We start from the raw sequence: 12,213 nt of genomic DNA, 5'->3' as shown, positions 1-12,213 counted from the left end.
GTCCATAGGCTTCAACTAGGGTGACAAAGCTCTTTTTGTGGTGTCAAAGAACAGGAAATTGAGGGGATACCCATCAGCTGAGGAATGTTGGAACAAATTGTAGTATATGATTGTGATGAAATACCATTGTGCTAGAAGAAATGGTGAAGGTGAGGGTTTCATAAAAATCTGAGAAGAATTGATGAAAGGGAAGTGAGCAGAACCAGGAGATGATTGTACACAGTAACAGCAATATTGTAATAATGATCAACTATGAACAACTTAGCTACTCTGATCAATACAATAATCCAAGACAATTCCAAAGGACTCATGATGAGAAAATCCTATCCACTTCAGAGAGAACCAACGAACTATGAGTGGAGATTGAAGCATTATTTTTTTTCACTTTATTTTTCTTGCTTTTTTTTGGCAACGTGGCTAATATGAAAGTATGTTTTGCATGACTTCACATGGATGAGTATCATTCTGCTTGCTTTCTCAGTGGGTAAGGGAGCTGGACGGAGGGAGAGAATTTGGAACCAAAATTTAAAAACGAATGTTAAAAAATATTTTAAAAATTAATAAAAAAGAAAAGCAAAAAAGTTAAACAATATATGTGTACACGGGAAGAACAATAAAACAGTATAGTGGATGCAGATCCTACAGACACAAACTAGGACCTCTTTTCACAGTGCACTAAATGGTTGTAGAAACATAATGGAATATAATGGAGAGCAAGCTGGCCTTAGGTTCTCTCCTGTGATTTTGTGAACCCTGGGCAAGTTATTACCCTCTCAGTTCCCTAAAACTCTCTCAGATGAGAAGCTATGGAGGAGGTGCCCTTCTGCACTGGCAGGAGGAGCTCCTCACTGACTGTTCTTTACAATGATGAGATCTAGGTGTTATTAGGTGGCATAGTGGGTAGAGTGCCAGGCCTGGAGACAAGAAGACCCCAGCTCAAATTCAGCCTCAGATACTTGCTAGTTGTGTAACCTTGGGCAAGTCACTTAATCTCACTTAAGCCTCAGTCTCTTCATCTGTAAAATGGAGGCGATAATTCCACTTACCTCTCATGGCTATTATAAGGAAAAAAATGAGTTTATAATTATAAAGTGCTTAGCACAGTGCCTGGAACATAGCAAGAACTATATAAATGTGGTTATTCAACTTTTTCAGCTATGTCTGAGTCTTTGTGACCCCATGGACCTCTGTCCATGGGGCTTTCTTGGCAAAGATACTGGAGTGATTCTTCAGTGGCAGAATTTAAGTGACCTGTCCAAGGTCACACAGCTACTAAATATCTGAGGCTAAATTTGAACTCTGGTGTTCCTTACTCAAAGCCCAATGCTATACCCACTGCACCAGGTGGCTGCTTCCTTCACTGCCAACATATGAATATTAGCTATTATTATTATTTTTTAAAGACAATTGTATATGACTGCTGTATGAGAGGTACAATCACTACTATTGACAACACTGATTGTACTGTAGAGGTCTAGTGTCAGTATAAAGGAAACTTTTCTGTAACTAAAGATGGCAAAACAAAAATGTAACTAAATAAAATGAGCCTCGAAGCAGATATAATCCAATTTCCCTTTCCCAAGCTATGACAACAGAATAAATCTATGAGCAAAAGCCATAGTTCACTTCATTCTCAGGGCTGCCAATGTTATGAAAGGGGGTGGACACTCTCTTCTTTAGATTTCTTGATTAAGAGGACATCATACAGAAAGGCAGAACCATGTAGTCTAAAGAGTCCTGGAGGGGTGGTTAAGTGTCTCAGTGAATAGAGCACCGGTCCTGGAGTCAGGAGAACCTGAATTCAAATCTCAGACACTTGACACATTTACTAGTCATGTGACTTTGGGCAAGTCACTTAACCCCAATTGCCCTCCAAAAAGCAAAAAAAAAAAAAAAAGACTCCTGGAATTAAAAGATCTGGGACCAAGTGCATTTACCACATTTTTGTTGTGGTGCTCTGAGCAAGCTGAATCCACTTTGAGTCTCAGTTTCTTCATCTGTAATATAAGGATAATAATGCCTACTCTGGCCACCTCACAGGGTTGGGTGAGGATCAAATGAAATTTATGTATAGTGCTTTGTCACTCTTGATGTGTTTGGGGGAGAATATGTTCTAGATTTTTGGGGGAATATTTGTACCAACTGTTCTTACTATTCTACCTTACTAAAATAGTCATTTCTAAAGGCTAAAAAAAGTGCTTTGTCATTTATAAATCAACATATAAATCTAAGTTATGATGTAAAGCTAGCCTGGAATAGCAGAAATCATAAATGGAAGTAGTATCATACAATGAAACAATATTCCTCAGTGATTCAAGTTACTTTCAATACAAACCATTTTTTCTGTTTTACTGAGATTGATATCCTTCTTATTTCTTTTCCGGGCTTTTGAATCTTCAATGTCAATCAGTCTAATAAGGGGCATTGTCCCTCCTCCAAGCAGCAGGATGGTGAAGAGCACGATGATGATGGTAGTTGTCCCAATGAGCTGACGTTTCTCTATAGGTTCCAGGTCCAAATGAAGACTCAGGGCATAAGGAATTGCTCCACGTAAACCTGTCCACAAATAATAAAGAACAATTAAAGTAGAAATGAGGGGGGTAAAGGAAGAAAAACAAAACAAAATGCTATCCTAGACAGCTTCAGAACTAAAGAGAGGCAATCTGGTATCATGATGAAAGCAATGAGCTGTGAAGTCAAGAGGCCTGAGTTTAAGTCCTTGATCTGCCAACCATCTCACTGAGAAACCTGAGGCAACTCACTTCACTCTGATTATTACTTGTCTTATTTATCTTTAAAAGGACTGGACAAAACTAGATAATCTTTTAGGAGCTGATCCTTCCAGCTCTGACATCTCTGTTTTAATATACCTTCCAGCTCCAAGATGCTATCATTCTAGTGATGGCTACTCAGATGAAGGCCTATCAGGGAGGGAGAGAGGGAATAAACATTGATATAGTCGTGTCTAATAGCACAGTGTCAGGCACTGTGCTAAGCATTTTTTTTTTCTAAGCAATTGGGGTTATGTAACTTGCTCAAGGTTACATGGCCAGTTATTTCTGAGTGTGGTGCTAAGTATCTGAACCAGGATTCGATCCCAGGTCATCCCGACACTGGGGCCGGTGCTTTTACTTGCTGAGCCACCTGGCCGCCCCTAAGCAATTGGGGTTAAGTAACTTGCTCAAGGTTACATGGCCAGGTGTTTCTGGGTGGGTGCTAAGTGTCTGAGCCCGAATTCGATCCCCAGGTCATCCCGACACTGGGGCCGGTGCTCTTACTCGCTGTGCTACCTGGCTGCCCCCGTGCTAAGCACTTTACAAATATTATTTCATGTGATCTCTAAAATAATCCTTTGAGGTAGGTACTATTATTACCCCCCCATTTTTTACAGTTAAGGAAACTGAGGCAGAGGTTAAATGACTTGCCCAAGGTCGAACAACTAATTTGTCTCTGAGGTCAGATTTGAATTTAGGTCTTCCTGACTTCATAGTGACTTTATGAGAAATCAAGATACTATTAAACAGATCCAAACGAATGAAAAAATAGAAGGCAATGTGAAATATCTCACTGGGTAAACCACTGACCTGGAAAATAGATCCAGGAGAGATAATTTAAAAATTATTGGACCACCTGAAAGCCATGATCAAAAAAACGACCTAGAAATCATCCTTCAAGAAATTCTCAAGGAAAATTGCCCTGATATTCTAGAACCAGAGAGCAAAACAGAGGTTGAAAAAATCCACCAATCACCTCTTGAAAAAGATCCCAAAAAGAAAACTCCTAGGAATATTATAGCCAGGTTCTGGAGTTCCCAGATTAAGGAGAAAATATTATAAGCAGCCAAGAAGAAACAACTTGAATATTGTGGAAACACAATCAAGGTAACACAGGATCTGGCAGCTTCTACACTGAGGGACTGAAGGGTTTGGAATACAATATTCCAGAGGTCAAAGGAGCTGGTATTAAAACCAAAAATCACCTCCCCAGAAAAACTGAGTATCATATTTCAGGGGATAATATGAGAATTCAACGAAATAGAGGACTTTCAAGCATTCTTGATGAAAGAAAAAACAGAGTTGAATAGAAAATGACATTCAGATACAAGAAGCATGAGAAGGTAAACAGGGAAAAGAAATCATAAGGAACTTATCAAAGTTGAACTATTTAAATTCCTACATGGAAAAACGATAATTATAATTTATGAAACTTTTCTCAGTATGAGAATAGTTGAAGGGAATATAAATGTATATATATAATGTATATATACATATATGTCTATATAGGAGGGTATATGGGCATATGAATACATATGTGAGTGTGTGTATATATGTGTACAGGTATACATAGACAGAGGACACAGGACCAATTGAATAGGAAGGGATGATACTTAAAAGGTGAAATTAAGAGGTGAGAGAGGAATATAATGAGAGGAGATGGGGAGAGACAGAATGGAGTAAATTATCTCATATAAAAGAGGTAAGGGAAAACTGTTACAATGGAGGGGAAGAACAGGAAGGCAAAAGGGAATGGGACCCTTACTCTCATTTAATTTGGTTTAGGGAGGGAATGACACACACAATAATTTGGTATCTCACCCTACAGGAGAGTAGGGGGGAAGGGGATGAGAGGGGGGATGATGGAGGGGAGGGCAGGCTGGGGGGAGGGAAGTTAGAAGCACACACTTTTGAAAAGGGACAGGGTCAAAGTAGAGAATAGAAAAAGTGGGGGGCAGGATAGGATGGAGGGAAATATAGTCAGTCTTTCACAACATACCCACTATGGAAATGTTTTGCGTAGCTACACATGTACAACCTATACTGAATTGCCTATCTTCCCAGTAAGATTGGGTGACTTTATGGGGAGGAAGGGAAAGAAACTAGAATTCAAAGTTTTAAAATCAAATGTCTAAAATATATACATATATATATATATATTTTTTTTTTTTAAAGAATATTTGGCAGTTGTATGGAAGACAGATTTAAAGAGGTAAAAGATCAGAGGCAGGAAAACTAATCAGGAGGTTACTATGTCCCTCTTCTGATACATTATGGGAAAATTATGACAAAGAAAGTGGTCTTAACTCAATTTTACAAATTCAAAAAATATTTACTTAGCACATGTGAACTAGGCACTGAGAATACAAGAAAAAAATGAAACAGACACTGCCCTCATTTTACTACAGCATATAACTTATACACACATTAGTAAATACATAAGGTGTTTTATAAAGGAAGAAGTCACTAAAACCAGAGGGCTCAAGAAAGACTTCACTTAGGAAATAGAAAGGAGACATGGCTAGCTCACTTTTGGAAAAACAAAGAGGCATTTTTAATGCTCAATTGGGGAAAGAGGACTATCAGAGAAGGGATACAACCCCATTGATCAGGGGATGATGGAATGATAACTGACAATTTAAAAAGGAGCTTGGAAACAGTTACATGAGCAGACTAGACATTTTCTCCAATCCCCATGACATCTCAAACCTCTCCAAAACAGAAAATATGCAGCATGGATAAAGCAACTCCTGCTGTTTTGAAGGTCTAGGGCACCTAGAATACATAAGAAGGTAAAAAGCAAAAACAAAAACAAATCCCAATATCTAAGAACTGACTCTAACTGACCCTGACCTCACTCAGAATCCCAACCCTACCTTTCACACTATCAGCAGTGAGGCTACACTAGCAGACCCAAGGACACAACACTGGCTTACATAAAAACCACCCCTACACCTCAGTCCTCCTCCTTTCCAGGGCCATCAAGACTCCCAGGCTATGGAGGTTTGTTCAGACCTCAACAAGTCAACTTGGCCACAACCCTTCAAGAGTAAAAGCTTGTCCCAGAGCTGCATTCTAGAAGCACCAGTGCAGCAAAGTTCTCAACTTACAGTAGTAGGGGCAAAAACTGAGGAACAGAGGGAGTGGTACACATTGCCAGAGTGCTGCACAACACTCCATCAAGTCTGAGGGAAAGCGCACAGCATCTAACTGGGGCCTGTTCTGACCACCCAAAAGTTACTTGCAACAGAAAGTGAGGATGGTGAACCATGAACCCAGTGTCAGAGGAGACTAAGAAGCCCCCAAGGAAATCACCATTAAAGGGGAGGGAATCAGGAAGTAAGTGATAAGGAAAATAAGGAGGGAAAAAGACTGAAAATACAAGAGATTTTAGGAAGGAAACTCAAAGACCTTGAATATAAACAGATAAATATCAACAGGAAAAACAATAATAACATAAGGAAATACAGCCTTGAGATCTTGTTGAGACATCTATGAATAAATATTGTAAAACAGACCTGCACAACTTGGCGGTAGGTAGGAGCCAAAATTAAAATAGGTTAAACTTCTTTGGGTCGCAGATGGGTTAGACTAGAGACAGACTGATCATGGTTAGCTGCCTTGGGTCACATGATAAACAGGAGAGAGTACACAATGGCAGCCCTACATTTTTCTTGGACCACCTATTTCACTTGTGGCCTGTATGTTGTGCAGGCTTGTTGTAAAATAAAGGACAATGATCTACTACCTAAGGAGACAGAAGACCCTGTGGAAGTTAAGGAGAACGTGGAACCACAACATGCTATTCCTGAGTGGCTTAAAAGAGAATTATAAGAGCTGTGTCATACATAGCAAAAATAATGGGAAAAAAAACTTGAATCTGTAAAGGCAAGCCTCATTAAAGAAACAAGAGAAATCAACAGATTGAGAATGTGAATTCAGAGAAGTAAAGGATAACCTAGAAGAAGAGATGCAAAACCAAAAACAAAAATATTAAAAGAAAATATGCTCACTATACAAACAAAACATACCAGTCTCAAAGACAGAATGCAGAATGCAGAGACAATCTAAGGATTATAGGTCTCCCAGAAGAACACCCTTCAACTTCCAATTCTTTGCCACCAGAAAAGAGCTGCCATGAATATTTTTGTAAATATAGGTTCTTTTCCTTTTTTATCTTTCTTTGAATACAGACCTAGTAGTTGTACTGCTAGGTAAAAGGGTATGTATGGTCTTATAGCCCTTTGGGTATAGTTCCAAATTGCTCTACAAAATGGTTGAATCAATTCACAACTCCACCAACAATGCATTAATGTCTTATTTTTTCCCATGTTCCCTCCAACATTTGTCATTTTTCTTTTCTGTCCTATTAGACAATCTAAATAGGTATAAGGTAGTACTTCAGACTTATTTTAATTTGCATTTCTCCAATCAATAGTGAGTTATAGCACTTTTTCATATGGCTATAGTTTTGATTACTTCATCTTAAAACTGCATATCTTTTGGTCATCTGTCTATTGGGGAATGGCTCTTATTTTTATAAATTGACTCAGTTCTCTATATGTTTGAGAAATGATACCTTTACCAGAGAAATTTGCTTATGATGATGAGATGATGAGAAATTTCTTATGAGAAATTTTTTTTCACAGTTACTATTGCTTACTGTATTTCCCTCTATCCGAATCCTCCCACCCCCATTTATTCTATTCTCTCTCTCTCCTTATACCCTGTCCCTCCTCAAAAGTGTTTTGTTTCTGACTACCTCCTTCCCCAATCCTCCCTCCCTTCTATCACTCTCATCACTCCTATCACCCCTTCTCTTATCCCCTTCCCCTCCTACTTTCTTGTAGTTAGACAGACTTCCATATCCAATTGAGTGTATATTTTATTCCTTCTTTGAGCCAATTCTGATGAGAGTAAGATTCACTCATTTTCCCTAACCTCCCCCCTCTTACCCTCCATTGTAAAAGCTTTTTCTTACCCCTTTTATGTGAAATAATTTACTCCATTCAACCTCTCCCTTTCCTTTTCTCCCAGTACATTCTCCTCTTACCCTTTTATTTTTTTAGATATCATCACTTCACATTCAACTGACATCTGTATCCTCTGTCTATATATATACTCCTTCTAACTGCCCTAATAATAAGAGAGTTATTAGGAGTTACAAAGTATCACCTTCCCATGTAGGAATGTAAACAGTTTAACCTTATTAAGGCCCTTATGATTTCTCTTTCCTGTTTACCTTTTTATGCTTTTTTTGCATCTTGTTTATGAAAGTCAAATTTTCTATTCAGCTCTGGTCTTTTCATCAAGAATGTGTGAAAGTCCTCTATTTCACTGAATATCTATTTTTTTAAATTAAATTTATTTTTAGTTTTCAACATTCATTTCCACCAGATTTTGAGTTACAAATTTTCTCCCCATCTCTCCCCTACCCCCCCACCCAAGATAGCAAGCCTGAGTACCCCTTCCCCCAATCTGCTCTCCCCTATATCCTCCCCCATGTCCCCTTAACCTTTATAGTAGGGAAAGATGGATTTCTACACCCCAGTGCCTACATATCTTATTTCCCAGTTGCATGTAAAAAAAAAAACCAAACAATTTTTAAAAATCATTTGTTTATAAACTTTGATTTCCTGATTCTTTCCCTTCTTCCCTCCTCACCCACCCCCATTGGGAAGATAAGCAATTCAATATAGGTTGTACATGTGTAGTTATGCAAAGCATTTCCACAGTAGTTATATTGTGAAAGACTAATCACAGTTCCCTCCATCCTATCCTGCCCCCCACCCATTCCATTCTCTATTTTGACCCTGTCACTTTTCAAATGTATGTATTTCTAACTCTCCTCTCCCCCAACCTGCCCTCCTCTCCATCATCCCCCCTCTTATTCCCTTCCCCCCCACTTTCCTGTAGGGCAAGATACCTAAATGAGTGTGTATGTTATTCCTTTCTTAAGCCAAATTCAATGAAAGTAAAGTTAACCCATTCTCTTTCACCTTCCTGCTCTTCCCCTCCACTGTAACAGTTTTCTCTTGCCTCTTTTGTATGAGATAATTTACCCTATTCTTTCTCTCCTTTTTTCCTTCTCTCATTATGTTCCTCTCTCACCTCTTAATTTTTGAATATCTACTTTTTCCCACTGAAGGATTATACTCAGTTTTGCTGGGTAGGTGATTCTTGGTTTTGATCCTAGCTCCTTTGCCCTCTGGAATATCATATTCCTTCTCATAATCCTTTAATGAAGAAGATGCTAAATGTTGTGTTATCCTGATTGTGTTTCCACAATACTTGAATTGTTCCTTTCTGGATGCTTGCAATATTTTCTCTTTGACCTGGGAACTCTGGAATTTTGCTATGATATTCCTGGAAGTTTTCCTTTTGTGACCTCTTTCAGGAGGTGATTGGTGGATTCTTTCAATGTCTAGGCTTTTTTTTTTTTTGAGCATGGCTTTCAGATCGTTTAATATTTTTAAAATTACCTCTCCTGGATCTATTTTCCAGGTCAGTTGTTTTTCCAGAGATATTTCACATTGTCTTCTATTTTTTTTTTATTCTTTGGTTTTGTTTTCTTGTTTCTTGATTTCTCATAAATTCATTAGCTTCCATTTGCTCTATTCTAATTTTTTAAGGAATTATTTTCTTCAGTGAGCTTTTGGACCTCCTTTTCCATTTCGCCAATTCTACTTTTTAAGGAGTTTTTTTTTCCTTCAGTGAATTTTTGTACCTCTTTTACTATTTGGCCTAGTCTATTTTTTTTTTTTTAAGCAATCGGGGTTAAGTAACTTGCTCAAGGTTACACAGCCAGTTATTTCTGGGTATGGTGCTAAGTGTCTGAGCCCGGGATTTGATCTCCAGGTCATCCCAACACTGGAGCCGGTGCTCTTACTCGCTGTGCTACCTGGCCGCCCTGGCCTAGTCTATTTTTTAAGATGTCATTTTGTTCAACATTCTTTTCTTTATTGGCTTTCTGGACCTCTTTTGCCATTTGGCCGAATATATATTTTTAAAGTGTTATTTTCTTAAGCATTTTGTGGGTCTCCTTTAGCAAGCTGTTGACTTGTTTTTCATGGTTTTCTTGCATCAATCTCATTTCTCTTCCCAATTTTTCTTCTACCTCTCTTTTTTTGATTTTCAAAATCCTTTTTGAGGTCTTCCATGGCCTGGGATCAATTTATATTCTTCTTGGAGGCTTTGGATGTAAGAGCTTTGAATTTGTTTTCTTCTGAGCTTCTTCGTCACCATAGTAACTCTTTATGATCAGAATTTTTTCTGCTGTTTGCTGATTTTCTCAGTCTAAGAATATAACCATTTCTTTGCACCACATGGAATTTTTACAAAAAATGACCATGTGCTAGGGGCACAGATATATTGCAAAGAAGTGTAAAAAGAAAAAATTAGTTATTATATCCTTTATAAGCTATAATACAATAAAAACAGAAACTGGTTCAGGGACCACTATCAAAGATACAGATTCAAATGGAGACTTTATAATGAAATCTTAAATAATGAATGGGTCAAATAACAAATCATAAAAGCTATTAATAACTATGTAAAAGAAAATATAATGATGAAACAATATACTAAAATGAGATGCACCTAAAGCTGTCCTCAGAGGGAAAATCATATCCTTACAATCATACATTAAGAAAATAGAAAAAGAGACAATTTGTGACTGTATATGCATTTTAAATTAGAAAATAACAGGTCCAAAATAAGTGCAAGAGATATTAAAAATCAAAGGAGAAATTGATAAGTTAGAAACAAAAAAAAACCCACTGTAGAAATATGTAAAACTAAAAGCTAGTTCATTGAAAAAAACAATAAAATCCTTAGCTAATCTGATTAAAAAGAGAGCAGAAAATTGAATAAACAAAATAGCAAGTGAATAAGGTAAAATCACAGTAAAACCAGAAGAAGTAAAAAGAATAATCAGAACAAAAAAGGGAAAGTCACTACAATTCTTATTTTGCTTCTGTGAGTTTTGCTTATTTGTTTTGCCAAAGAAACAAACCTTTGGATTGGAAAGGAGAAAACAAAAACAGCTAACAGGGAGTTGATGCCCATGAGAATTAAGAAACAGTAAAGGGAGGAATAAGTTGCTACCCTTGGTAAATTTAAGTCACCTGGCCTGAATGAATTACATCCTCGGCTACTAAAAGAATTGCTGAATGTGATTACTGTACTACTGTCAATGATATACGAAAGGCTGTGGAGAATGGAAGAGGGTTAGAATAGGGAAAATGTCCTGATTTTCAAAGCAGAGAACAGAAAAGATTCTACAAATTAGAGTTCAGGAAGTTTGACTTCAAGTCCTAGCAAAATTCTAGAATGGATTATTAATGAGATGGTGAACATATAGAAAAGGCAATGATTACAAAGTGCCAGAACAACTTTAACAAGATCAGGTCATCACAGACTAAACTTCTTTCTTTCTTTTTTAAAATAAAACTACTAACCTTTGGTAGATTATGGAAATGTTATAGATATAATTTACCTAAATTACAGCAAAATTTTCAATGAAGTAGCTCATGCTACTATTGTAGAAAAGATGTAAGCTAGATGATAATACAACTAATGGAATTCAGAACTGGTAGAACCTCTGGACTCAACAAATCATTATTAACGGTTCAATGACAGTATACCCAATCTATCATTGGGTACCTGCATGGATCTGTGCTTGCCCCATGCTATTAACATTTCTATCAGGCTTTGGTGAAGGTATATATCACATGCTCACCAAGTGTGTAGATGACACAAAGCTAGGGGGAAAACCAACACACTGGATCACAGGCTCCAAAAAGATCTGATAGATCAGAACATGGGATGAATCTTATAATAAGATAAAATAGGGATAAATATGAAATCTTACACTTGGGTTCCAAAAATTAACTTCAGAAATATAAGATGAGCAAGGTATAGATTACAGTTTAAAAAAGATCTGGGAGTTCTGATGTACTGCAAGCTCAATATGAGCCAACAGTATGATATGGCGACCAAAAAAGGTAATGGATCTTGGTTGGACTGTTAAGAGAGGACTAGATTCCAAGAATAAGGATATATGTGTATATATATAGTCTATTGTATTTTTCCCTGGACAGACCACATCTGGAGTACTGTTTATTTCTAGGTTCCACAGTTTAGGAAGAACATTAGTAAATTGGAGAGTAACAGAAGAGGGCAACTAGAATGGTGAAGGACCTTGGAGACTATGACACATGACGATCAGCTGAAAGAAGTGGGGATATTTATCCTGAAGGGAAAGCTAAAAAGGGACATGATATCTGTCTTCAAATACATGAAAGGCTATTACATGGCCCAGGGATTAGAATTGTTCTGTTTGGCCCTGAAGGGCAGAGCCAAGAGAAATGGGTAGAAGTTGCAAATAAACAAATTTAGGCTCAATGTCGGGAAAAACTTCCTAACAATTAAAACTCTA

The 12,213-nt window shown here is 37.5% G+C and overlaps 1 protein-coding gene across 3 annotated transcripts in view; it reads right to left on the bottom strand.

Moving 5' to 3' along the window:
• Window positions 1-12,213, bottom strand: part of SLC9A8 (solute carrier family 9 member A8) — a 129,470-nt gene that overhangs the window by 7,689 nt on the left and 109,568 nt on the right. For all 3 annotated transcript variants that reach the window (XM_069072393.1, XM_069072391.1, XM_069072392.1), the window contains one exon: window positions 2,336-2,556. In XM_069072393.1, the coding sequence (XP_068928494.1) occupies window positions 2,336-2,556 (221 nt within the window). The remainder of the gene's footprint in view (window positions 1-2,335; window positions 2,557-12,213) is intronic.

This window comes from Petaurus breviceps, unplaced genomic scaffold (assembly GCF_028583685.1).
Source record: "Petaurus breviceps papuanus isolate PSGF00001 unplaced genomic scaffold, PetGlider_PUasm1.0 90847, whole genome shotgun sequence".
In the NCBI taxonomy this organism is placed as follows: Eukaryota; Metazoa; Chordata; class Mammalia; order Diprotodontia; family Petauridae; genus Petaurus; species Petaurus breviceps.
The sequence above is the reverse complement of the archived record's forward strand: the minus strand, read 5'-3'. Positions and strand labels throughout refer to the sequence as shown.